We start from the raw sequence: 26,824 nt of genomic DNA on the forward strand, positions 1-26,824 counted from the left end.
GTTTTTGGCCTTCACAAAATTAGTTTTGCATAATCTCGGGACAAGTTGTCTTAAACATTGTAGTAGCATTTTATATTTAAGATTTGAAGATCTGTGTAGTGAGACCAATATTCATGGGTTTATTGTCCTTTTATCCACAAAAAAATATACTTTCACCGCATGAATTTTCATGTTAGCTGTTTTTTTCCCCTCTTATTTAATTCTTGTGAATTGGAAAAAGAAAAAGGACCATTAATGCTACTTTGATGTTACGAAGCGCTGGATGGTCCTGTCACGTTACTAATCAAAAAATCTTTTTCAAATTTGGTTATTTGAGTAAATAGAATATGACTGTTTCCAACACTTGCCATTTTGCAGCAAATATGACACCGAAATTAATGTTCTCTATCATATTTTATACTCCATATAAGCATACATAATCATTAAATAAATAAATAATGTCATACAAATAATTATTGACTAATGGAGTACATAGTATTCCACCGTTAAAACTCGGCTCAAGAGTCAAAGCAAAGGTTTCATGTTGGTAGCAAGAAATTAACGAATATTGGTTGAAATGAATATTATCCTTGTAAATATATGCCTCCAAATACAATTTTTTAATTGAATGTTTCTATCATGCTTTGTGGCCAGTGATTGGAATCTTTTTAAATTGATTCCAAGCCAGTCCAATGATATACCAGTTTTTTTTTCAATTACTATCTTATTTGTGGCCCATTCCAACGGAATGAAACTGATCGAGTGGGACTGATATTTCCATTAATAAAGTGGGCTCCCAATAAGAGATATTTACCTTGAGCCCATTTCTATGCTATCTGATGTTGCGTATTTTGATAATATCTATCCATATATTGAGCCCATTTTATTCGTTGGGCCTTGAAACAAGTCCTCTTCTTTTTACTACAGAAATACTCACCTTATAAGGCCCGATGTAGTCAATGTGTTTCGAATGTAGGCAGGGTCAGGTGGTTCTCGACCGACTGTCCGACTCTACCGCCGGTCCATGGCCCGGGCCAGAAAACTCATACATTAGCTAAGTTCATTGCTAGAGATATAGTACTCAAACAGTAAATTGCAATGCTGTGGAATAGGATTTTTTCTTGGCTTCTAGTTATTTTTAATTTTTTATTGAGGTCACATTTAATTTATTTTGTTTATGTTTAATTAGCTAAGTTCATTGCTAGAGATAGTACTCAAACTGTAATGCTTTGGAAGTACTATGGTTTTTTCTTTGCTCCTAGTTATTTGTATTGATGTCATATGAAATCTTTTTGTTTTGGGGATTCAATATTTTGCAAGGTGGCTATATATTTTGTCGGCGGATGAACAAACTTACTTATTTTAATGGTGATTGACATAGGAAAAATACTTTATTTCCATTTTCATGATAAAATTCCATATATTCTTATTGACTATTAATGTCGTTTTCGAGTTGAATTATGGGACGCGTCAAATTACGGTTGTCTTTGGAAATGTCAATTTATCAAAACCCACCGCATAGACAGTGTTCAGATAATGATGTTGCAAATTGTATAGTTTTATTTATTTATTTATTTATTATTATTATTATTATTATTATTTTCGGACTCGATTCTAACGTCTCTAGTTCGTTATTTCGAATTTTGGGTCCCACCTTTGTAACGTCTAACATCATTCGAATTTTTTTGCTTTGAAAATAATTTTAGGGTCAAGATGGACTATATTATCAATCGTATTATATGAATCTTGCAAAAATAACGGAGTGTTGAATTTAGTGTATTAAATTTAAAATGTGCCTTTAACTTTCATTTTCATCTAATCCTCAAAATTAACATAGCACGGTAATCAACGAAATGGCCTATGTATAGTTTAAATTTTCAATTATATTAGTATTAATTAATTTACGTTAAAATATTAATTTGTAAACAGATGAGTTACTGATTCTTCTATCCCAAAAAAAGTAACTTCCGCTAAGAAATACTATCTTTAAGCCTATCTTGATGGCTACACAATTCACTTTAAACATGCCATGAGAAAACAAAAATCATTGGTTTAGTCTAGGCATTCAAAACGTTATGATTGCAATTTCTTAAGAAAAACGTTATTGAAATAATATTATTATATTTTCAAAGAGAATAAGTGTCTAATGTTTAGCATGCGATTTTTTTAAGGAAGAATAGATATGCTTTTTCAGATAATTCATAAAAAATAAAAGTCCCAAACTAATTAGTGTAGCTAAGACATTGCTCATGATGGCAAAAATGTGTTCATATAGAATTAATAATTTTACTGATTGAGTTTATTGGGGAATTACGCGAAACGAATAAGCGAAAATAATCAAATATTTTTTCGAAGGAAAATAAATTAAATTTTAATTGCCGCCAAACATATTTAATATGGAAATTTAATGTGTGGCTGAAGACTGTTTGGAAAATCCTAATTTCATTTTTATGTATGATATATAGTAGGGTCATTAAATTTATAAGAGATGGACACATCAACAAAACAATGGCACATGAAGATTGGATTTATTTTGGCCATTATGGAAACTGATGTTTCCCATCAATAATAATATACTACTAATTACAGGTTGTTTCATTTAATAGTGGCCCATGGTCAACAAACTTATTGACAAGTCATACTATCTCATATCTCAATAAAATACGTCGCGAGAAAGAAAAAAAGTACATATAGTGAATATAATAAATTCACATCAAATTAAAGAACACACACAACACACACACTCATCCCACTACATTAATTTTAAATCCTCATATAGCTTATCCATAAATAAAATGTAATACTGAGACTACAAGAAATTGAAAAAGAACATGAAAAATTTTGTAGCAAGAAAAGACATACTAACAGCCAATTATATCGGCTTTGACTGCTTAGTGCTTAACCACATAGGCCCGATGACAAAAGGTCGTAAAATAAATTATTAGATTCTAATGTGTATTATATATTTGTAGGCCTCTAATCCAAATATTCCATCCAAATAGTATTTGCTTAAGATTACGGCATAAATTATTAGTTTGTCCTGTTTTTAGTGCGAATTTGTATGCAATTGTCCCCTTTACTTGTTTCGAATCATTTTATTACGTTCTAATATATATATATATATATATATATATTGTTAGGGTGATATCAGTTTTAAAGTGACAACAACGTAGCATGCAATTTACGATACATAAGCAAACAACTCGTCATATGTTTTCAAGCAATCTGCGATGTTAAATCAAAGCATTATGGTGACATCATAATTAAAATGACAATCTAGGCAAGCAATTTGCTATACATATGCAAATAATCTGTGATACATAAGCAACCAACTCGGCATATGGTACTAAGCAATCTGCGATACGAAATTAGAGATATCAAGCAATCTACGACATAAGCAAGCAAGCATGCCACATGGCAAACTAAGATTGAATCTGCTCCTAAATCTATGTGGCAGACTAAGATTGAATTTGCTCATCAATCTAAGAGTTCTCATTAATGGTATATTCTCATTTTAAATATGATTGTCATTTTAATGTAATCTTATATGTATATCATAATATTACAAAAATGAAACTAATTGATTTTTGTATCCCCATTCTTATTAGTATGTTCTACAAATTATTTTTATTTTCATTCGAAGATATTAGATTGTTCTATTAAAAATGCTTCCCTAAATAGTAACGGTGGTAGAACTAAAAAAACAATTAAAATTAGATAATGACGAACAAGAACATTCGTCGAAGTCAATGGTTGATAGTAGGTACGAAAATTCAAGCAACCAAATATTAAATACGAATCAACCGACACCAAATAATTCACAAAATATTTATAAGTGTGGGACCCATAGGTGAGAAAAAGAGTAACCACTAATTTGAGTAAAATTGTGTGCCCCCCATAGCAATATTCAAATCGTACACAATCAAACTATGTTGGACAGTTGCATAAGTATAAATAAGTTAAAGATATATACTGAATTAACCTTCGATGATTTAACAAAAGTTTAACATATTTTTAGCAATCACGTAAAGGCAATGCATGTTTTGCATATGATTGGAATATACTGGAGTACTATATATAGTACCACTAATTCGATTGAAATATTTAAATAACTTGATACTTGATTGAAAGGTTAATTACAACATTAAAAATATACATCTATTGTTTTCGAATTGAATTAAGATTTTTGCTAATAGGCATCCCATGTTGAGTCTCGTTGTCGCAACTTTAACGATATCTTGATTTTAAGTTTGATAAATTGGCAAAACAATATGCACTTTTAAATTATCTAATAAGTTTTCTACTGACGCAAACCGTGTTTACTTGTTTGTTTTGTGGCATTTTCTTTCCTTCAATTCGCTTGTCTACTGAGTGTTTTGCCGTGCTTTGTGACTATTGTTTTGGACTTTTCTTTCACTTTAGAGTTATTGTGTGACTATTTTTATTTGGTGGATGAAGTTGATGAATAACAACAATGATTTCTACTACTAGTGTACCATTCTATTTACGTTTTTCTTGGGTACATATTTTTGGATAAGAATTTTTAATATATATGTTTATTTTATTACTCCCTATGTCCCATAAAAATATATGCACTTTCCGTTTTCGTCCGTCCCATAAAAATATGTGCATTCCATTTTTGGAAAGTTATATCATTTAAATAATGTAGGTCTCACTATCCACTAACTCTACTTTAACTACCATTCTCATCATCTCTCTTACTTTACCATACAATTCTCATCCATCTCTCTTACTTTAACAATTTTGTCTTAATTCTCGTGCCACTCAATGCCTATATTTTTATGGAACGGAGGAAATATTATTTATTGTTATTTACTTTTCTTGCTATTACTAGACTACTACTTGCCTTGTTTTTAACTCGAGCAGTTTTGTACCACAATAATATAGTACTAGCAAGTACTTATCATACCATCATTTAGTTTATCCACTGAAATGTACTCCTTCCTATTTTAATTTCAATATTTTATTGTTTTATTGCCTTTAGGGTGGGGGTCAATCTGATAACATATGTTGGGTTCTCATCTTACGGACATTAGTGAAATTAGAGAAGGAATTAATTAAGAGTGTCAGCATGCAATAATGTAACTTTTGGTAAGTCTAATAAATATTTTTTGGGTCACTGGCTTAGCTAGCTAATTCTTGATTATATGTGCCATGTTATATCTTAGTGGCGCACCTAGTTTATTTGGTTTATTCACCGTCTTATTTTCACTAAGCTGCCAGACAAACACAAACTTCTATACTGCTATACATTTAAATTCACTGAATCAAAACTCCATGCACGTACATTTATTCAAGATATGTTTGGGTTTATGTATGAAAATATTTTAGTCAATAATATATTGCATAAAGTAAAAAGGAAATTTATTTTTATCAATAAATAAATTTAATAAAGACAGAAACAAGGGAGTCTTTTCATATATTGTTATAATTGATTGCATTTTAATATTTAAAAACGAAATAGTAACCCACAAGGAGAAGAATACAACTACAAGTTTGGTTTGAAATAGTAGACAGCAAACCCTATGATCAGCAATAAAGTGGAAATGTAACGTTCCAATGACTATTGTCTATATAAAATAATTCAACGAGAACAATCAATGCTATTTGCATTATATAACCCCAATATTTTTTCATTAATTTACCAGCTAACATATGATACAATTTTCCTTAAATCGAATAATTATTTGCGCATAGAAACAATTAAACAAACCTCCAACCGCCATTATGTTTTTCTCGTGACTGGCAACTTATGGAGTAAGTAATTTTTATAACACTCTAGCGTTGAAGAAACTTTCATTAAAAAAATGGACATAGATTTTTTTTTATAAGGTTTGGTTAAGTTCAAGTTAGCCATAAGTTTTAAAAATAAAAGATTCATTTTTTTTTGCAATTCATGTCTTAAACGTGCACATAACGTTGTTTTTTTGGCGATGTTCAAGATGCCATGTTCAATTGAATAAGAATTTTTATTTTCGTTTCTTTTTCTTTTTATTTTTTGATCAACCTTCTTAATATAAATAATTATTACTATCTCTTAAATAAATGTTAGTTTCTTTCTCGAACCAAAAAAATGGACAACACTTTCACTACTAGAAAAATTGCTTCTCACTACACTTTTTTTTATCACACTTTATAAAAAGTGTCAGCATAGATGTACTATCTACACACTAGCTTTTCACTGCACTTTATAATATATTGTTACTGCACTTCAACATAAAAAGTGCCATCATAGATGTACTATCTACACACTACCTCTTACTACAGGTACCCGGTGCTGCACTTCATCAAGTGCCATTATAGATGAAGTGTCAGCACAGTAATTTTCTAGTGACAATTTTAAGTGTCATTATAAGCCAATTTTCTAGTAGTGTTTCTAGAACTTATTATTCTATTATAAAATTAATATATAAATTTAAAATCCACGTTCTTACTCAAAATTGCTAAATAAATCATGATAGATGGACGTCATATTCAACTCTGTCCCATACTTTTCAAAATTTGAAAAATTAAATTATGAAAGACGGAAATCTTGTAATTTTCTCATCCGCCTCATTTCCGGTGAAATATGCAAAGATTAATGTGTTATAATTCTAAACATGTAGAAGTGCTACAATTATGTTGACTCACTAATTTGGTGATACTATATATTTATGTGGTGATTGTCATATTTACAATCGACTGGCACATACGTATACTCTCTTCGTCCCATCTGTAGCTGAGTTGTATTCATTTTTTGGTTGTTCCACTATAATTGAGTCATTTCCTATTTTGGTAAAAAGCACAAACTTTTCTTCCCTCCTACTTGACCCTCTCTTACTTTATTCTCTCTTCATCCCTCTACCTTTTTCTTTTCCTATTTTATTCTTCCTTCACTAAACTCACTTCTAACACAATTTCTTAAATTCCGTGCCGAAAAGAAACGTCGCTACTACAGAGGGGCGGAGGGAGTATGTATTTTGCTAAAAATGAGGCAGATGTGATCATTGCGAAATTTTTATATTTCGTAAATTAATTTTTAGAGTTTAAAAAATTTGTGATTGAAAAGAACTGGACCAAATTTTTAAAATTATTTGGCTATTTGCAATTTCTTAAAATCCATTTCCAATTAAGTTGGCCATTTAATATGAGTTTTAAAATTTTGGTGAGTAGTAGGGAGTTCTCCTTCCATACCTTAAATTTTGTCATATTTTAATTAAATATGAATTTTAAGAAATATTTTTCTCAGTCTCAAAAGAATATGAACTCTTTCTTTTTTAGTCTGCTACATAAGAAATATACACTTTCCAATTTTAGAATTTTTTTTCTCTCTAATAAGGTGGGTCTAATTTTCTACTAACAATACTTTAATTATTTTTCCTCTCTATCTCTCCCTTACTTTATCAATTATGCATTGAAATTCGTGTCCAATCAATAATGCATATTTTTGTAGGACGGATGAAGTATAATGAAAATTGAGTTAAAAAAATTAGTGGAATGTGAATCATACTTTTAAATATTAGTTTTTTATAATAAAATGTGAGTGCGAATAAGTCAGTGGAATGTGAGATTCATAACTAAAATTGGTTTTAAATGAAATGTAATAAATTTTATGAAACAAATGAAAAAGGAAATATATGAGAGGACGCACCCTAAGCTTAGTCCACGGACGATAGGGCATCGTCTGCGCCATCGTTCGCCCACTGTGGGCGACGCGGACAATGGAGTCGAACCCGGGTCTATTGCTTGGAAGGCAATTATCCTAACCATTGGACTACAAACGCTAGTTGAGATATTTTGAAAACTAATTATTAAAAATGCTTAGTGCCTTACTAATTATTTGTTAGCTTCGTTAAAGTAGCCCCCTAAATAGTTTTAGATTTACACGAATTTATTCGCAATAAGGTTATATTTAATTAGTATGATTGGGAAAATGAATAAATAAAATTATGATTAAAAAGTATAATTCGGTGAAACGAGAATTTGCTTCTTCGAGTTATTAAGATGATTAAGTTTATAAATGAAATGAAGGTTTTCCCCAATTTTTATAGTTACTTAAATATTCAAATAAAAGAAAATGCTTAGGGCGCCCCACTGCAGGTGGAAGGGTAGGAGGATAAAATGCTGACGTGGCGGTGCGTAGGGAGAGCTTTAGGGCATCAATAACCCCGTCCCCATTTCCGGCCACAAGTCTCCTCCACGTCATCATTCCTCTACAGTTGCGGCCCAGGCCCCAACTGCTCTAACCCTGCAGGCCCGCCCCAACCCGGGCCGCAACTAATAAATGACACTATTCACAACTCCAACTTATTTTACTCGTAAAATAAAATACGTTGAGCAATTATAACACGAGAAATTCATTTTTAATAAAAAATAATAAATTATAAACTAAAAATTATAAAAAAATTAGAAAATTTAAAAAAAGTGCAAAAAAATAAAAAAAATGCACATAGGATTCGGGCCCCTCTCCCTCTCCATCTTCTTCCTCTTTCTCCTTCTTCCTCTCCCCTTCCCTCTTCTTCCTCTTCCAAAAATCTGCAAATCCGTGAACAGTAGCGGCCCGGCCTCTTCTTCCTCCCTCTCCATCGAGCGCCCAGGCCGGGCCGCGGGAAGGTCACCAGGCCGGGAACGCGGCCCCGGGACCAGCCCAGGCGTGCCGCTCTTCCGTGTAACGCGTGGGACGGGCCGGGACTCGCGATTTGCGGCCCGGCCCCTTGCGTTATTCATGCTCTTAGGGCGCCCTTACGAATTATTGAAACCAATTTTGACTAACCTTTGATTATTTATTGACTGGATCTACTTAGATTTGTAATTGATTCCCTTTATATATCCTAATCATAATCGTCCGTGCCTGTATTCATTTAGTACATGTTTATTAGCCAAAAAAGCTACACCATTAATTTTTAGTTGAGATTTCATTATTATCTCTAAAAATCTTCAATTATAGCTTTTTATAGAAAAAACAGTGTGACAGTTGCATGGCCAAATTATCTTAATTGACTCTTAAACCCGTATGGCTTATGTTTCTTCCTTCACACAAAAAGCAGCTTACAAGTCATCAAATAATGTTGGAAAGTATGATTACATTTTTCATTTTTGCGACTATATATAATCTAAAAGTAGAGACCTCATGCTGACGTCATTCAGACTGCACATGTTCTATACTTGTACCCATCTACGTGGTTGGTTTAAGTAAGATTTTGCAAATAATATCTCAACAATGGCATTGCTCACTTTTATAGGTAAAATGACAAAAATTTAAAAATGACACAATGAATTTGAATAAAATGTTTATGACAGTCAACATTAATAATTCTACACAGGTCTAGTTTATGGTAGTCATTAAACACTAGTAGCTATCTCATCACTAGAAATTGGTGCTTAAGTAGTATCCAGCTAATTCCCTTGGACAGTTGGACACCATCCCCACTCTTTCTACAGTCTACATATACATGCAGTCGCCATATATTTATGCAACTTCACTTACACTTACACTTATACTTACTTCAATCTTGAATCACTAATTAACTCCTTCACACCACTTCCTTGTTCCTACCATCACTCACATTTTGCTATTCCAAATGGAATACGGCAGGCTCGGAGCACCCGAACCTACCAGCGGAGGCTCCTCAACTCGTAGCCTAACCCCTGACCCCACCCGCGCCCCCAAAAAATCCAGAATCAAGCTCCTCCTCCTCCTCGCCGCCACGCTTCTTGCGGCTTCCGCAGTCGCCGCCTCCCTCGTCGTCCTCGTCGTCCGCAACAGAGTCGACGACTCCGGCGGCGCCTCCGCACTCCATGCCCGCCGCCCCTCCAAGGCCATCTCCTACGCCTGCGGCAGGACTCGCTACCCGACTCTCTGCGTCAACTCGCTCCTCGACTTCCCCGGCGCCGCCTCCGCCTCCGCCAAGGACCTCGTCCACATTTCCGTCAACATGACTCTCCGCAAATTCGGCCGCGCGCTCTACTCCGTCGCCGAGATCAGCAACCTCAAAATGGATCCCCGCGTCAGGTCTGATTTCACCTCTGTTTCAATTTTGTTACCAATTTAACCTAATTTTATCCCCAGTCGACATGCATAAAATTTAATCATATAAAAATCCCCAAACAGATCAGCATACGACGACTGCCTCGAGCTTCTAGACGATTCGGTGGATCTCCTCGCGCGATCGCTCACCACCGTCGCGCCGGCTGGAAGCAGCGGAGGTGGATCGACGCAGGATGTGCTGACGTGGCTGAGCGCGTCGTTGACGAACCAGGACACCTGCACTGACGGTTTCTCTGAGCTGAGCGGCTACGTGAAGAATCAGATGACGGATCGGTTGAAGGATTTGTCGGAGCTCGTGAGCAATTGCCTCGCGATATACGCTGCGGCCGCGGGAGACGAGGATTTCTCCGGCATTCCGATACAGAACCGGCGGAGGCGGCTGCTCGGCGGCGAGAAGGCGCACAAGCATTTTCCGGCGTGGCTGTCGCGGAGGGACAGGCAGCTGCTGGACTTGCCGGTGACGGCGATTAACGCCGATATTGTCGTTTCTCACGACGGCAACGGCACATACAAGACGATCACGGAGGCGATCAAGAAGGCGCCGGAATACAGTAGTCGCCGATTTATCATCTACGTGAGGGCAGGAAGGTAAGTTCACATGTCTGTGGTCGGTTACCATTTAAATTGCCTTTTTTACGTGGTAGTAAAATGACACTTATCCATGTCCGTTGTTTTTTTCCCGGGAACAATTTTAGTGGTAATTATTTTGTCACGTGCATGTGTTCGAGTAATCGACTTTTTTTCCTAGTGATTACATTTAAAATATTTATGATATTGGACATGTCATTCTCTTTTACTCCGAATTGTAGTATATTTTATTTAACAAATAATATCCTTCAATTTTTTATAGGTATGAGGAGACTATATTAAAGGTGGGGAGAAAGAAGACAAACATAATGTTCATCGGGGACGGTAAGGGCAAGACGGTCATTTCAACTGGGAAGAGCATCCAAGATAATATGACAACATTCCACACCGCCGGATTTGGTAAAATTTCTCGGCCTCCATATTTTTTTACTGTCCTTAGGGCTTTTTTAACTTTTCCCCCCTTTATTTACCTTATTATCACTTTATGTTAATCTATTTACATATATGGAGGTAAATTAGTAGGGACTCAGATTTAAAAGCATGTCAAAATGCACGTGGCTGTCATGCCTAGCTTTTATATTTCATATTCTTGTCTAAAATACTTCATTCTCATTTGACTAATCTGCCCTTGAAGTTCTCATAGTACATTATTTTCTCTCTTAATAGGATTTTTTTAATTCGAAAAACATAATTGGATTTCCTATTCCACTAATATACTCCGTCATTCTTTGAACTGAGTGTCAAATTTTAAAATTCCATAATGAAACTGTTTAATACTATTACTCACCATTCCTAAAAAATTGACACTCCTTAGTCCTTAATGTATATCCATAAACCTATTTGTTTACTATTTGTATCACATAACCACTACTTTGTCCAATCTAAATCTCTAATACATGCTCATAATATACCCACCACTTTTGTTAAAATACATGCCACATCTTACTTAGCTTATTTTAAGAAACAGAGGGAGTACTAAACATGTTCCATATTACTCAACTCTTACCTTTTCAGTTTCACAAATACTAGGGATAAAATTAAAACAGAAATTCACTATCTTGGTATATAAACTTTGATTGGCGGGGGAAACTCTTTTCTAGAGTATAAAACTAGTTCTAGATTAGTCTTAATTACTACAACAATCCAATTCCTCTATTACAAGGTTGATCACTTTTCTATTTTAGCGTTGTCAACAAAACACTGTCACAAGTTGCAAGTACATTGCTGGTTATATACAACTTTATACACATGATATGCACTAAAGTATTGAAACAAGTAAGTATATGCCCACATCCATGAGTTTGGACAGTGACAATTTTCTTGGACATGCATATATACTGTGCATAAAAATGGACGTCTCTGCATAAGTTTACTGCCTTGTTAGGACAATTCAACAGCACGCTCTTCTTCATGTCCTTTTAATCAATCATTTCTTAATAGTGCAACTTTCCAACATAGGATACTGATAAAATTTCTTTGGTTTTCCAAATCTTCTAATAGATGTACTATTAGTTTATTTAATCTTAGCTATGATTTTTGGGGGACTTTCATCTGCAACTATGTCTTAGTGTATGTCCCCCTCCCACTGTCCCTTTCTATTGGAGCTTTTATGGCTGTCCACAATAATTGCTTTCTTGGTGGAGGTTGGAGATGTGGTAGGCTTCTCACATTTCTTGGAATGATAGTGTGCAAATTAGTCGCCCAATGTTATAGATGGAAATTTCAATTATGATTGTTAAACCAGTAGTAATCAAGTCTCTATACTTTTAACAAAGTAGAATTGAGAAAATTAAATTGCATATGTTTGAGTTTGACTGTTAACCTTCTAATTTGTCGGTTAATAATGATGAGCTCGGCCTATTATCCTCTACTTTTTTATAGTTAGTTCTTCATTTAAGTATTAAGTGGAGCCATGAGGAGAGCTTATCATCTTTTAATATGTTTTCAAGATCATTTGGTGTATTTTTTAACTAATCAAGTGTCCAATGATTTAATTTTATAGTATTAATTAGGTACCAGATGAAATAAGCATAATGCTTTGATCATTGTGACATAAGAGAGAGGTATGCAATTGATTTCACTGATATTCATTGTTGATTATACTAAGAATCAAGATGAAAAAGAAAATGCAGGCGGGGGTGGGGGTTGGAGTGAGTGGAATGCTCAATTCATGTTGTAGTGTATATTTTTTCTCACTTGTCACGTTCCTTTTAGATATATGATTTAATAGTACTGTTTTTGAGATCTTATCCTCTATTACACCAAATTCTTGTCCCATATATAAATATAAAGCAGGTCCTCACAGTATTGGTGGGTCATAGTATGTCATTGTTAAAGCTTTTCACATGCAAACTATTAATTCAAAATTGGTGGCTAAAACTTACCCTTTTTAAGAAGTGTGTATAAAAACATTTCAAAGTTGAGATGTGAATTCTAGCCAAAAACAACTACTCCGTGCTTGTTAGTATAATGTGTGTATAAAAATGGACAAGATTAGGTGGAAATGGAAATGTGTAAGATAATCCCTGCTACACAGGGTAGGATGATTGATTTCTTCCTTGTACAATACTATGTGACATAATAATAGATTATCAAATGTTAACTATATTGTTGTTTATATGTATTTAAAGCTTGTAATCTTTGTAATGTAGCTGCAACTGGTACTGGATTCATTGCAAGGGATATATCATTTGAGAACTGGGCAGGGCCAAGCAAGCACCAGGCCGTGGCCCTCCGTGTAGGGGCGGACCATGCCGTCATCTACAGGTGCAACGTCATTGGCTACCAAGACACACTCTACGCCCACTCGCAGCGCCAGTTCTACCGGGAGTGCGACATCTACGGGACCGTTGACTTCATCTTTGGCAACGCTGCCGTCGTGTTCCAGAACTGCAGCATCCACGCCCGGAAGCCATTGCCGGGCCAGAAGAATACCATCACGGCCCAAAACCGCAAGGACCCTAATCAGAACACGGGCATCTCAATCCATGCCTGCCGGATCATAGCGGAGCCCGACTTGGAGGCAGCGAAGGGCGCCTACCCGACTTACCTAGGGAGGCCGTGGAAGCTGTACTCACGGACGGTGTACTTGCAGTCCTACTTTGGGGACCACATCCACCCAAGGGGGTGGTTGGAGTGGAATGCAACATTTGCACTAGACACATTGTACTATGGGGAGTACATGAACTACGGCCCCGGGGGCGCGATCGGGCAGCGCGTGAAATGGCCAGGTTATCGTGTGATAACTGCAGTGGAGGAGGCGAGCAAGTTCACGGTGGCGCAGTTCATCTACGGATCGTCGTGGCTGCCTTCCACCGGGGTGGCGTTCTTGGCCGGCCTATCAACTTGAATAATATTAATGATAATGAAAATAATATTTGTGTAGTAACAAGGAAAATATTTGCCTTGAAAATAGGCTCTGATTTCTTGATATGGTATATAGTAATCTTTTATTTTCTTTTTTTTTGAGGTGTTTTGTATATATATATATGTTGTGATGTTATTGTGATCTGTTACATTGAATTTCAAACTGATCCCACAGAGCTGATCAATAATTCAATATAGATTATTAATTTGTCGTGATAAAGTTTGCTAAATGAAATCACAGATAATTGAATGTTGAAATTTGTAATGAATAGTTGGAATTCTTTTGTGTCGGTGGGATTTCAAAATTTAATGAGTCGGACAGTAAATAGTTAGACCAATGAATTATTTGATCCACAAGAATTGTGCAAATAATAGAGGGACCATGTGAATCACTAGACATAGGCGTGGCTATGATATTATTGTCATGTCCCCATATGTTATACTACTGTTATACATAGTACTATAAAAGGTGAGATAGTGTACAAGTTTTTCCTATATATGATAATATCATAAATCATAATTATATAAATAGTATGGATACAGTGATAATTAAATAAAAAAAATGAGATTGTGTACAAGTTTTTCCATGATAATATAATACTAATTCAAAATTATATTAATAGTATGGATATATTGATAATTGAACTTTAAAGCAGAAATGAAAATAACGAACAAGTACATGATTAAATTAATGAACAAGTCCATTGAATCAATGAATATGATATACTAGTAGATGTCTAAATTTTTAGTTTTTAATTTCTCGTTTCTACGAATGTGAAGATGGCTCGAACTCGGCACCTCATACAATAACAAAGTTCCTTGCCGCTAGGACAAAGGCTCTGGACATCTGTTGTAATTTCCTCATTTCTATAGTATAGGAGTTTATTTGTAATTTCCTCTCCTGAGTTAATTTAAAAAGAAATGTATTTGTAGTTTTGAAATAATGATTCGTGCAAATACATAAATGCTCAAGAGGTGGTGGTAGGCGAACGTTATTCATCAAAAGTCATGGTTTATAATTTTTTATTATAAGTAGTGCCATTTGATCATATTGGAGTATTTCTTTTTCTAATATATGCAACTGTCCAGAAAAGTATAGATACAAATTTTAATAATGCACTCACTCAAATTCTTTAATTCATTCGTTATATCAGTCTTAAATTACAACTATGTTCTTATTAGGACTGATGATAATATGTCCTAACAGATAGCTTCCCCCTTTCTAATTTATAGTACAATATATATTCAGTTAATAGTTAGTTATACTTTGAGTCATTTTCATTTTAAATTAACTATATAAAGTTGTTTACGATATGCTTCTTGTTAGAAGGACAGATATTATTAATTATTACATACATAATAATATAGGCAATCATATTGGAGCAACAAAAAATCTTATCGACAGAGCACTTAATTATTGAAACCACAAAGTAAATAAGTTTTCAATAGTTCATGCAATACTATTAGACCAAAAAAATTAATTTTCAACCAATGGTAACCTATGTGCATAATAGACCTTGATATTCAAACAGCCTTTATGGTTGAATTGTTAGTGTATGGTATACCAATAGAAAGAAAACTAAGTCAAATTGACGTTGAAGATGCCAACTACCTAATAACACACATTATTGTTTGTACACATAGAATTCCATATTAGATTGAACCTCATAACTTATTCAATGATTATCTCAAGTTTCAATTTAAAAAAACTGCATATGTTTATGTTTTATGATTTACAAATCTACATTATTATGTACTATTAGTTGGAAAATTTTATGAACCGAACAAGAGCTATGCTACGTTGTTTAGATTCTATTGATTTATTGTTATTGAAAATGTACATAGGTAAAAACTCTATAACAGAAACATAAAAACGTTATTTGCGTGTAATATTAGACAAGTATTGTAAATCTGGGATAAAAAAAATAAACAATTTGATTTTCATCTTATTCTAAAAAGAAATACACTCCCTATCATTAAAAACATTCCATCATCATATGTAGACAACCTTATAAGCTGCAAGTTCACATACACTCAACTCACTCAGATAAAAGCAGGTCATTACTATACGTATGTTATGACACACTGATATGTTCATACTCTTGATAAAAGTCATTACACTGTTTCTCCATTCCACGGGGGTGGAGTGACGACTGACTGACGACCAGCGACTCGTGTTGTAACGATAAAAGGTGATGACAACACTGCACTTGTAAGTTTACAAAGGCCATCCATCAACCATATCATATTCACAGCAACAGTTTCTATGTAACTGCACGTTGCGATTAGGGGGAGAGGCCGTCAAGGTAACGGTCCACGATCACTGAGATAGACTCGAGGAATGCTGATTCGCTTGTTCCAGGCAGCACAGATTCTTCGGATTCCTCAACTATCTTCTCGATGACAGACTCTTCCTTAACTGTCTCCCTGCACATGATGCTTCCGATGGCAAAGGGAGTCAGCCCTCTCTCTGCACCTTTTTTAAGAAGCATGGTGGAGATGCGGAAGACGCGTGCACAGTTTTCTGGTACGTTCCATCCGTAGAAGTTCAGAACTTCAATGTCTTTGTCAGCATCTAAGGAGTTTATGTATGAAATCTCATCGGGGGTGAAAGGTTCCCGAGCTTGAGGCCAGTAGAGCCACTCAAATGTGCAATCTTTGAACTGCAGTGCATAATAGTCGTAAATGGAAGGATAAAGGTAATTGGCGAACATGAAAACTCAAAATGCAAAAATCCACAAGTCATGATCTGCACAACCACCATAATTGAAACAGCTACTCCCTGCCTTTGGAATTGTGTTTATGTTACAAAACAAGCATGAGCAAGTCAAAACTTCAGATAATGGAAGTATATATTGTCATGGTTCAGCCAAACTCCATATATGGATTTATGGTAGGAGCGAAACATGTTCGACAGATAGCTAGGAGGTATGAAGCTAGCTGAACAATAATAAACAAAATAAATCATATGTGGTGCCTAGAAATTCAATAACTTGCCAGGATCAGGTCATCAAAATGGATGCATGCCGATAAACATATGAACATGTTCTCAAATAATATTCATAATCCAACATTATTAAATAAAAATTGGAGAACAGAAATATACTTACATTCTCGGGCATGCAGTAACCATGATCAATCGGGATAAGAACAATTTGATCCTCAGCATCTTTCTGAATCAGAATGTTGCCAGCATGTCTGTCTGCATTTGCCAACCTGATGTCGAGTATACATATCTTGTGAACTTCCTCCACAGGGAAAGCATGAGGGCCCATGTCCTCACAGCTACCGCAGTTCTTCATGAACATCTGAAGTGAGCCAAACTTACTCGATGCACGGTCAAAACCTTCTGAGTAGTGGAATGTGCTATGCTGACACTTCACCATGACCGTAGGCGGGACGCCAGCAAAGCCTTTCTCATCACTACAAGTTGAGCGTGGACCTCCTATTGGATGGTCCAGAATATATGCTGCAACTTCCCTGAACGCCCCTTCCCCTACTCGTGTACCTTCCTTCAAACCTTCACCGTTAGGGGACAAGGGTAAGCCTCGAGGATTATTCACAGCCATGGGCTCCTCATCAACTGGCTTAAAAACAGAAACATATTTCTGACCAGATAAATCTTGCATGAAATAAGCCCCCCCTGATCCCTCGGAAGATCTAATAGGTTGATTACCCTTTTCTAGCCCATTAAGAGTCTCATCAATTAGTTGTTCAATCACAGGTGACAAGACGATCTTAGGGTTGACAATCAGTGGTTCTATTGGAACCTCTCGTGGCGAGGGATTGACAGCAACTATTGGAAGCTTCTCAGTTTGACTTCTCCTTCTCCACCTATTCACTTTATCACCTACCTTCTCTTCTACATCTGATGCTACTATTGAGACCTCAAAATCTTTTTCAACAGGCACAGCCCTGAGCTTTGCAGACTTACGAACCAGTAAATGAATCACAGCATCATTGCTCCTACATAAATCGTCTATGATCCTCTGATCTTCAAGCTCCTCACCATCACAGAGCAATTCTTGATCTTTGAGATCAAAAATACCATCACCCCTCTCAGCAATCTGCTGTTTCACATACCCCACATTCCTTTTTCTTTGAACACGAAACTCGATTTCCTTGCCACAAACTGTCCTAACTGTGATGGCTTGGAGATCAGAGAGGCGGACAACCAGGTGTAACACATTCCCATCAGAAACACCATAGTCCCGCATCTGAGAGTTGTTCCTTGCCAGTTCTTTCCCATCGTAAACGAGCTTCTGCTGCTTTGCAGAGAACCCTCTACAACCTTGGATTCTGAGTTTGACAGAAGCAATTGAATCTGATTCAAGAACCCTCATAGGAATCACCGAACCACCAACTGTAAGGTAGATCAAGATCGAGTCAGTCGACCACAGGCCACGCTGCCCCGAGACACGGCCTGGGAAGTTCCAGTAGTCTTCATAAACAGGACAGAGAGCTACGCTGGCAATCGACATTGTAGCCCAAGAAGATCACAATCTTTCTCCCTATAAAACAAAACTTCAAGCTTTCACTACTTATTACCAATCAAAATATCAAGAACAAACATTTTCCTGAAACGATCTGTGCAAATAAATTTCCATTAAGTGACAAAATAAACCCCAAATTTTCCAATGCCCTCAAGAACCAGGTCGCAATGAAAGATTTCCTAATTTTACTACCAGATCGACTACAAAATTTAAAAGAAATGTCGAAAAAGTAAATGTAGAGACTCACCACTCCACTATTAGCTAAAAACATTTCAACTAAATCACATAAACAAACCTAAAAAGCAGGACACAAAATTAAACTAATTAAAAAAGGAGAAAAGACGATGAGACTTTATTCTCAGCAATTGAACATCAGAAAACCAGGGCATTGCACAAGAATCATCAGAAAGTTCCAAATCAAAATAACTACACAAATAATTAAAAAGAAGACCTATAAACACGAAATTAAAACAAAACAAAAAAATCGAATCTCAAACCTGAGTGAGGAAAAAAAGTGAAAGTCCGAGCCAAAACTGAAACTATCAAACAACGCTAGTCAAATCCACTTCTCCGCCTTCATCTCTCACGATCAACTCAAATACGTGTAAAATTTCCGGAAATTGGTTGAAAATAATTAACTTTCCTGAGAATTTTTGGGCCGTTTAAGCATTGGGCAATTTAAATGGTTCAGGAAGTGGAGCCCACAATTGTTTACTTCAAGTTTTGAACGGATTTCCGCCGTTAGAAGTTCTAGAACTTTACTACGGTTAAATAGATAAAATAAAATTTGCAGTAATCGATAAAATTGTTGTAGAATAAGATAAATGTTGAGACTCAACGGTCTATATTGTTTCTAGTACTTATAATTTTATTTTTCATTTTTAACTGATTCAACCGTTGAGTTTCAATTTCTCTTTTTATTTTTTTTGTATTTAAATTATATTTCTATTTTGTTTTAATGTTTTTGAAATTTAAATAGCAATTTCGAAAAAAAAACTTGATCTCCAAGTTGTTAGAAACTTGGATGAGAATATAGGAAACAGTAGGAAATGAAATGAAAAAGTAAAGTGATGTTATTTGGTCATCATCTTTATGATCAATTAGTTTTCCCCAATATAGAAAGCACTTTGATTGAGTTTTTTTAAAAATAAATGAGATACTTTAACCTTTTTCATTTCAAATTAGTTTGTTCTATATTTATATTCATAACAAATGAATGTTGGTGTTCATTTGAATTCGAGCATGACAGATAATTATATAACGATCAGAAATATGTGTTTGTATCTGAATGATGTTCTTTGATTTAGAATGTGACAAATAATTACATAACGATAAAAAAAATGTGTGCGTCATACCTTAGATTTTTTTTATTTAGAATGCGACAGATGATTATGACACAATTAGGAATTGGGGTTGATGGAGCGGGACCATTGGACTTCCTAAGTTTAACTATATCATTAGCGAAAAGTTAACCTCAAAAATAAGCTGCAAGTAGCATGTCTTTGTCAAGTTACATAGTGCCCATCTTTACAATTTCTTGGATCACCAGCAATCCCCAAGAGCATGGTTTGGGTAGAACCTGCCAGCTTCTCATTTTCTGCAAAACACAAACCAACTTAACAAGGCCTGGCCTTGGCTATGACTGTCACGATGGCCTTCGATTCTGTGAATCCCTCTTCTGTGAAATCGATGTTGTGTACAACTTAATCATCACTCCAAACTCTGTATGGAGTTCATAGTCTCTAGATGAGACGGGGAATGCAACGTGCATTTAGGCCAATACACTAGTTCACAAATCACAAGTCCGAGTCCTCTACTTCAGAGCGTACCACAAAGCTAGGGAATGCTAGTGTTATATCCCTACAAAGCCAAATAACATATATCAGATGGTGGAAAACACGCGAGAGCTGTAGTAGCTATTGAAGACGAGTTTGGATCGAGCAGACTAGCCTGAGAGACTTACTTTAGATATGGAAGTGTCATATTCTTGATAAGGGATGGATTTTGGGATACAAATTCCTTCCACTCGTCTAGGTCAATCTTTCCATCGCCTTTCTTATCTGCATCGTCAAATGTCTGCAGCATAAGATACAACTGATATGAGACAAAACACATTGTTCTAAAGAGTACGATCTCGAAAAAGCAGAAAACACGAGAAGAGTGGTCCTTGCCTTGTTCACGATCATCTCAATGTATTCCTCCGAAAGAACTACATCCGATTCGTGTAATAGTGTCAATACCATCTCTCTCAACTACCAAGTTAAACAAAAAGTTGCAAAAAAAAGGCATATCAAACATATTCGAACTGCATGAATCAGATGGTCCATAAGACTTCACGAATTATGAAAACTTCATTCAAAATCCATGGTGAACACAACTTACCTCTTCCCTCTTGATGAAACCTGTGCTCCTCAGATCATACACTCTAAATGCAACTGTTGAGCAAATGTATAGTCAGAGACGAGAAAAGCATCATGTTATAACAAAATATGAGTGAAATGTGATTCTTACATGAAACTTTGTCTGCAACTGATGCATTAGGGTGAAATATTCCTAACGACCGGACAAATTCTCCAAATTCAATCACTCCATTGCGTTTGTAGTCAAATATATCAAATACCTACTTGTAAAACTCTTCATAAGGACTATATGTAGATAACGGCGTAAGTTTAAAGGACGTATATATGTATTTGAAAAGTGAACGAAAGAAGTTGTGTTAACCCACCCTGTCTGCAAATAGATTTCTCTTGTTTCTGTTCCTAAAGAGAGCAAGCTGGAATTCTTCCTGATGAGTTTTCAATAAGGTAGATAATCAGTAAATGGAAAAGTTCCGATAATGAACAAGTCAAGACATTGATGAGCGATGATGTTACCTTGTGAATGAGGCCGTCGTCAGTTATGGAGCTACTTATCTTCTTATACAGTTCGTATAAAGCCTCTACTTCACTGACAGAAACTACAAGATAAAAATCGCATTCAATAGACTAGTGGCAGTCAAATCCAATGATAAAAATTCAGGCAGCATGGAGCAAATTCGAGCAGAAACTAGACTTGAATAGTACTCCAATTTGGCCATCAAGAAATGTTCAATAACAAACTAATGTCACAAAAAACTGGCTAGTGATTGATAGTTACACGGTGAAACAGGTACTAAGTTTCAGAGAGAAGCATAAATAAGCCTAGCATGGTTCATACTCACAGAGTGTCTCAGCAGCGAGGATAACGGGCTCCTCATAACCAGGGATGTGTTTAGGGGATTTAGAGTGGAAGCAGCCCATCGGAGTAGGAAAGGTCACGGATTAGTCCACGGTCATACAAATACAAGCTAATGTGGCTTCGATGTAACCTCACCTGCCAAAGATGAATCAACTAACTTAGTTCAGCATGAAAAAGGATTGTTCGTAAGTTTCTGATAGGAATGATGAACTGCAACAACCTTGCATATATGATTGATGGAAAACAAGTAAATCATTTTGTAACAGCTTGATTATCCATAATTCCAAATGCCATAAGTGCATAACTGAATGATCAATCTTATGCCACAACAGCTCATATATGCAGGTAAGTGAGTGAACAAAATAAAAAAACTGAGAGAGAGATAGAGAGACTTCATTTAACTCAGAGCCTTTCTGGAAATATAAAACTTAAAAGAGTACTATAAATTATGCTACCTAGCTTCTCAACTAAACCTTCAACCAAAATTAATAAAAAAATTCACATTACATATGTCATATTTAAATTCAATGTGTGTGTGCATATATATACATACAGAATATGGGAAACCAAGAATTTATGCAGCAGCAGCAAAATACTATACTTAATTATGATAAAAGAAAATGAAAAAACCAGATAATATCAGTGATTATTAAAGGTTAATCCACCATGAATACAGCTATTATTCAAAAAAATATGAAGCCGCCAATAAACTGATAGGACCACCCTATTAGCAAGCTGTATTCAGATCCAAATAATATTCATTATTCAAAGCATAAACTTCAAACTCACCTAGGACTTTATACTATCAGCCAAAAAAGTAGATGTCATGTCCAGTTCCAAAAATATCACGACTATATTTAAATAGATATATCTAACCCTTGGTCATCTTTTAAAGTTCCACAAAATTCAGTCTTTCAAGCAAAAAAAATGCAACAGATAGTTGAATTTTTCCCAATAGATTGAAATCGAGAAGAGCCTGACCCATTTCAAATGTCGAGTCTTTTTGAAAGAATCACTTGAAATTATCCTTGTATTCTTCACCATTCCCATTGAAAAATTGAAATAGAAACGAATTCAAGTCGAGAAAATAGAGTGAGCAAAGACAATCTATACCCAAAAACGTCAAATAAAATTGCAGCGGTGGAGAGAAGAAGAGAGTAAAGAGAGATGAGAACTGACCGAGGCTGTTGTGGAATTGTTTGTGTTGTTGCACCTAAATCTGATAATTTATGCATGTATGCTGCTGCAGATATATATAGATTAAAAAAACATTAGTATAAGCAATGAGTTTTAATTATTACTGTATTATATAATGTTGGTGATAAGACCGGTGACAGATGAGTTTGGTGGCGTTTACTTTTGGAGGAGCTCTCTCAACATTTCTTGTCTAGTTACTTTGTCATTAATGCATACACAAATTAGTTATACATACATGTAAGCGTACACCGTCACTGCAATTAGCATCCACAATTGACCGCCCTGACGCGCGCCACATCAGCAGTTTTATCCTCATACCCTCTCTCACCTGCAATGAGGTGCCCTAAGGCGTGCCATATATGTTTTAATATTGTTCTGTTAATTAATTTAAATGTTTTCAAATATATAATGCAAACTAATTTAAAAACACAACGAGTAACCAAAAACCGTCGAATATTGCATTAATAATTACACAAAAGTTACACGATTCAAGTTGGCTAATCTACACAATTCTCAACTTCCGACGCAAGTCATCGATCAACCCCCGGAGAATTTCGGCTTCGGCGGGGTCCGTACACTTCTTGAGGGCCTTATGCGTCTGCAACAACGTCTTCGCCATCGAGGCTGCTGCCAACGACTCATACGCGGCGGCCGTTGCGCTCGGGGCCGGGATCGGGACCAGGATCGGCGATGGTCCGACGGCGGTCGAGGATGATGTCGCCGCCTCCTTCCCCTTAGCCTTCACAGCCTTGACACCTATGGGACGCAGGGAGGACATCGGTGTGCCGGAACTCTCAATGTCCTCGTACGTCCGGTTGAGGTCCACCGGACGAGTTCCGCTTTTGCTGCTCATGTAACCACCAGCTTCGATGGTCTTCATCCTCTTTGTCGTTCCGGTGTGCAGAATCCCGCCTTGGAACTTTTGCTTGTCCCTCAAGAGCGCCCAGATGGCCTCTTGCTTGAATTCGCTGTACAGGGACTGGTACGACAACAGCGCTTTAGTGCGCACGTCGCACAAGCTCTCGCCGCTCCCCTGCGCCCTCGCGCACTTCTCGTACTCCGACGAGAACATGTTGATTTGCCTCTTCACCTGGTCCCAGTGCTTGAGGAGCTGCTCCCGTTGGTGCTTGTACGCGCTCGGCGATGCGCTCCCAGTACGCCTGCTGCCTCTGGTAGTTCGCGAATATCGGGTCCTCCGATATATCCACCCAACACTTCGCCAATACGAGGGTTTCATCCGACTGGTAGTTCGTACGGACGGGGGCGTACTCTTCACAAGTTCCCGGAGGTGGCAACTTGTACGCGCGTTGCCGATTCCGCTTCTTTTTGGCGGGGCGGAAGCCGCGGCGGCGGCGGATGGGGCGGCGGCCGCCGCGGCGGGAGGGGGCGACGGGTCGGTTTGGAGACGGCTCCATGACATCCAAACCGTACGATTCCGTACTGAATTCGGGATCGTATTGTGTGTTGGCGTCGAACGGCCGATATTCGTCGGGTTCTGTACTCGGCCAACGCGCCTCCCCAAACATCAGATTGTTGGGACTTGCATCCATTTCGTCGAAATAATAAAAATGTGAGTTTCGAGAGTGAAATCAAGAAAATTAAACGTTACAAATGAAGGTGGGGTAGGGGTATTTATACAAAAATTAAAAAACGTGTGGCATCGTCCGCGACCATCGTTCGCCAATCCCGCAATGGGGCGCCCGATGGCACAGACGATGGCGTGGACGATATGCCATCGTCCGCGCTTCAACCGCGGACGATGCATTGGGCGTGAGCGTAGGGCGCGGACGATGACGAGCACTCACAATGGAGCGGACGGTGGCGCCCGCGGACGATGGCACGCATCGAGCGTCCTATTGTGGATGCTCTTACTGCACCACAAATGCCACTATTTATAGACCTAAGGACATCATTAACCTCGGCCCGGTTTCAGGCCTCATGTCCCATGTACGTCATTATTCCCTCAAATTTGAGTCTCAGACCACAACCCCGGCCGCAACTAATAATTGACACTATTCACAACATCAACCTATTTGACTCGTAAATGCAATACGTTGAACAGTTCAAACCGGGAAAATAAATTGTTCATTCGAAAAAAGAAATTACAAATCCTAGAAAAAAATGCAAATGCAAAAAAAATAAAAATTATAACATAAAAAAAATACAAAAATACTAAAAATTATAACATATAAAATGCAAAAAAACTAAAAATTATAACATAAAAAATACAAAAAAACTAAAAATTATAACATTAAAAAATGCAAAAAAATGAAAAATTAGAAAATTGGATCCGCCGCCCCTCTTCTTCCTCTCCCCCTCCCTCTTTTTCCTCTTCCAAATGCAAAAGAAATCAGAAAATTGGGCTCCGTCGCCCATCTCCCTCTCCCTCTTCTTCCTCTTCCTCCTCTTCCAATTTTTGGCAAAAATTGCAGCTCCGTCACGGCCTCAAACTGCAGCCCCGGGACCTGCCCAGGCCGCAAATCCTCCACCTCCAACGCGCGTCTCGGGCCGGGACTCGCGTTTTGCGGCCCGACCCCTTGCGTTAAGGATGCTCTAACATACTCCCACATTGGCATATTATGGAATAATATAAGTAATTAGGAGTAGTTCGATTGGTATTTTTTATTTTTAATTAACAATCATGTCTTGTTCATGTGTTTTTTCTCAAAATTTTGTTGCTTGATAATATAATTTAAGACTGATATAGAATATTAATTGCCATAATGTCATCCATAACCTGATTTCAAACCTCTTGGATGAGAGTATGTTTGTCTCACTTTTCTCCTTTGTCATTGCATAACTCCCCACTTTCACTTGTGTCCTTTTTTCGCCAATAAAATACTATGTATTAATTAGAAAACTATGAGACTATTCGGTTTGAAAAATTATATCTCGAAATTAAATTTGTATTGTGTTTGGTTTATGAGATCGATCGCACAACTTAATCTTAGATGGATAAAACATGTGATAATTAGTCATAGTCGCCCTCCTCTCTAACTAAAATAATCTCACAATTTAATATTTGATCGATTATCATATGATAATTAGCAATGACAATCAAACAACAACTATAGTAATTAGTTATACTCACATATTCATAACCAAATTATGAATGATTAAGAACATTACTATAATTTAATTATTCTCTCATATTAAAATATTTCAATACTTATTAATTAATTAAATATATTGCTGGTTACATTAATTAATTAATATATTCTTATGTGTAAATAAATATGATTTTGCTACATAAAATAGCACCATCATATAAATATTTTAGTATTCATTTAACCAATCTACTCTTATTCAGTATAGCTGAGGCAACCAAAACTTATTGCAATTTTATATAAGAAGATGTACTGTCGCCTGTCGGATTGTCTACAAATAGATTGTGATAAGGGCTCCAACTATACCTGTCGGAATGAAGTTTAATTTAAAATTCTATTTTTAGGGCTACAGGCTCCAACTATACCTGTCGGAATGAAGTTTAATTTAAAATTCTATTTTTAGGGCTACAATGTGTAACCATTTAGTCGATGACTCCGTGGTACTTTAATTGTCTATGATTTTATAGTGTATGTTTGTTTTATATACTAGTATATAATCAAATTTGATGGAACTCCAATTTTTGTTGATTTTACTCTTCTTCCCAAACTCGAAATATCTATCGCAAATCGCAATACGAGTCTCATTAGATCTTTAATTTCAACTCCAGAAAACATGAATAAAATGAAAATAATCACAAAAAATGAGTTTTTACGATAAAAAATTTTCATAAGAAATATTTTATTTAAACTCCCTTCACCGGGTCGAATAAAATCCAAGAATATCATTTAGAGCATCCTCATCCATGCTAGAAGTGGGTCAGATACACTTTTATTCATTTTTTACTCCATGCTCTTCCCAAGAGCACAACATTCACATCCATGCTCTTCCG

General features: G+C 36.3%; 3 protein-coding genes across 13 annotated transcripts; 1 reads left to right on the forward strand and 2 right to left on the reverse strand.

Moving 5' to 3' along the window:
* The first annotated feature begins 9,384 nt into the window (after nucleotides 1-9,384).
* On the forward strand, nucleotides 9,385-14,077 carry LOC121752029 (probable pectinesterase/pectinesterase inhibitor 34). The gene is made up of 4 exons (XM_042146901.1): nucleotides 9,385-9,991; nucleotides 10,091-10,615; nucleotides 10,878-11,014; nucleotides 13,267-14,077. Exons 1-4 carry the CDS (start codon nucleotides 9,561-9,563, stop codon nucleotides 13,962-13,964), a joined length of 1,791 nt encoding a protein of 596 aa, XP_042002835.1. The 5' UTR covers nucleotides 9,385-9,560; the 3' UTR covers nucleotides 13,965-14,077.
* Nucleotides 14,078-15,907: 1,830 nt separating this feature from the next.
* On the reverse strand, nucleotides 15,908-19,221 carry LOC121751011 (phosphatidylinositol 4-kinase gamma 3-like). The gene is made up of 3 exons (XM_042145709.1): nucleotides 18,972-19,221; nucleotides 17,092-18,492; nucleotides 15,908-16,644 (listed from the first exon to the last, which is right to left on the reverse strand). The coding sequence occupies exons 2-3, from the start codon at nucleotides 18,460-18,462 to the stop codon at nucleotides 16,267-16,269; spliced, it is 1,749 nt and encodes a 582-aa protein (XP_042001643.1). The 5' UTR covers nucleotides 18,463-18,492; nucleotides 18,972-19,221; the 3' UTR covers nucleotides 15,908-16,266.
* A 721-nt stretch (nucleotides 19,222-19,942) lies between these two features.
* On the reverse strand, nucleotides 19,943-22,992 carry LOC121750849 (calcineurin B-like protein 4). 11 transcript variants are annotated; one of them, XM_042145469.1, is made up of 9 exons: nucleotides 22,870-22,992; nucleotides 21,674-21,825; nucleotides 21,348-21,430; nucleotides 21,200-21,259; nucleotides 20,986-21,094; nucleotides 20,857-20,909; nucleotides 20,646-20,726; nucleotides 20,438-20,550; nucleotides 19,943-20,334 (listed from the first exon to the last, which is right to left on the reverse strand). In XM_042145469.1, exons 2-9 carry the CDS (start codon nucleotides 21,750-21,752, stop codon nucleotides 20,271-20,273), a joined length of 642 nt encoding a protein of 213 aa, XP_042001403.1. In that variant the 5' UTR covers nucleotides 21,753-21,825; nucleotides 22,870-22,992; the 3' UTR covers nucleotides 19,943-20,270. The 11 variants fall into 11 exon arrangements, 10 of the variants coding, with proteins under 10 accessions (XP_042001403.1, XP_042001407.1, XP_042001405.1 ...); XM_042145473.1 differs by having other exon boundaries at nucleotides 21,670-21,825; nucleotides 22,870-22,933; XM_042145471.1 differs by lacking the exon at nucleotides 22,870-22,992 and adding an exon at nucleotides 22,672-22,803.
* Between the last annotated feature and the right edge of the window lie 3,832 nt (nucleotides 22,993-26,824).

The sequence above is a fragment of the Salvia splendens genome, chromosome 10 (assembly GCF_004379255.2).
Source record: "Salvia splendens isolate huo1 chromosome 10, SspV2, whole genome shotgun sequence".
Classification (NCBI taxonomy): Eukaryota; Viridiplantae; Streptophyta; class Magnoliopsida; order Lamiales; family Lamiaceae; genus Salvia; species Salvia splendens.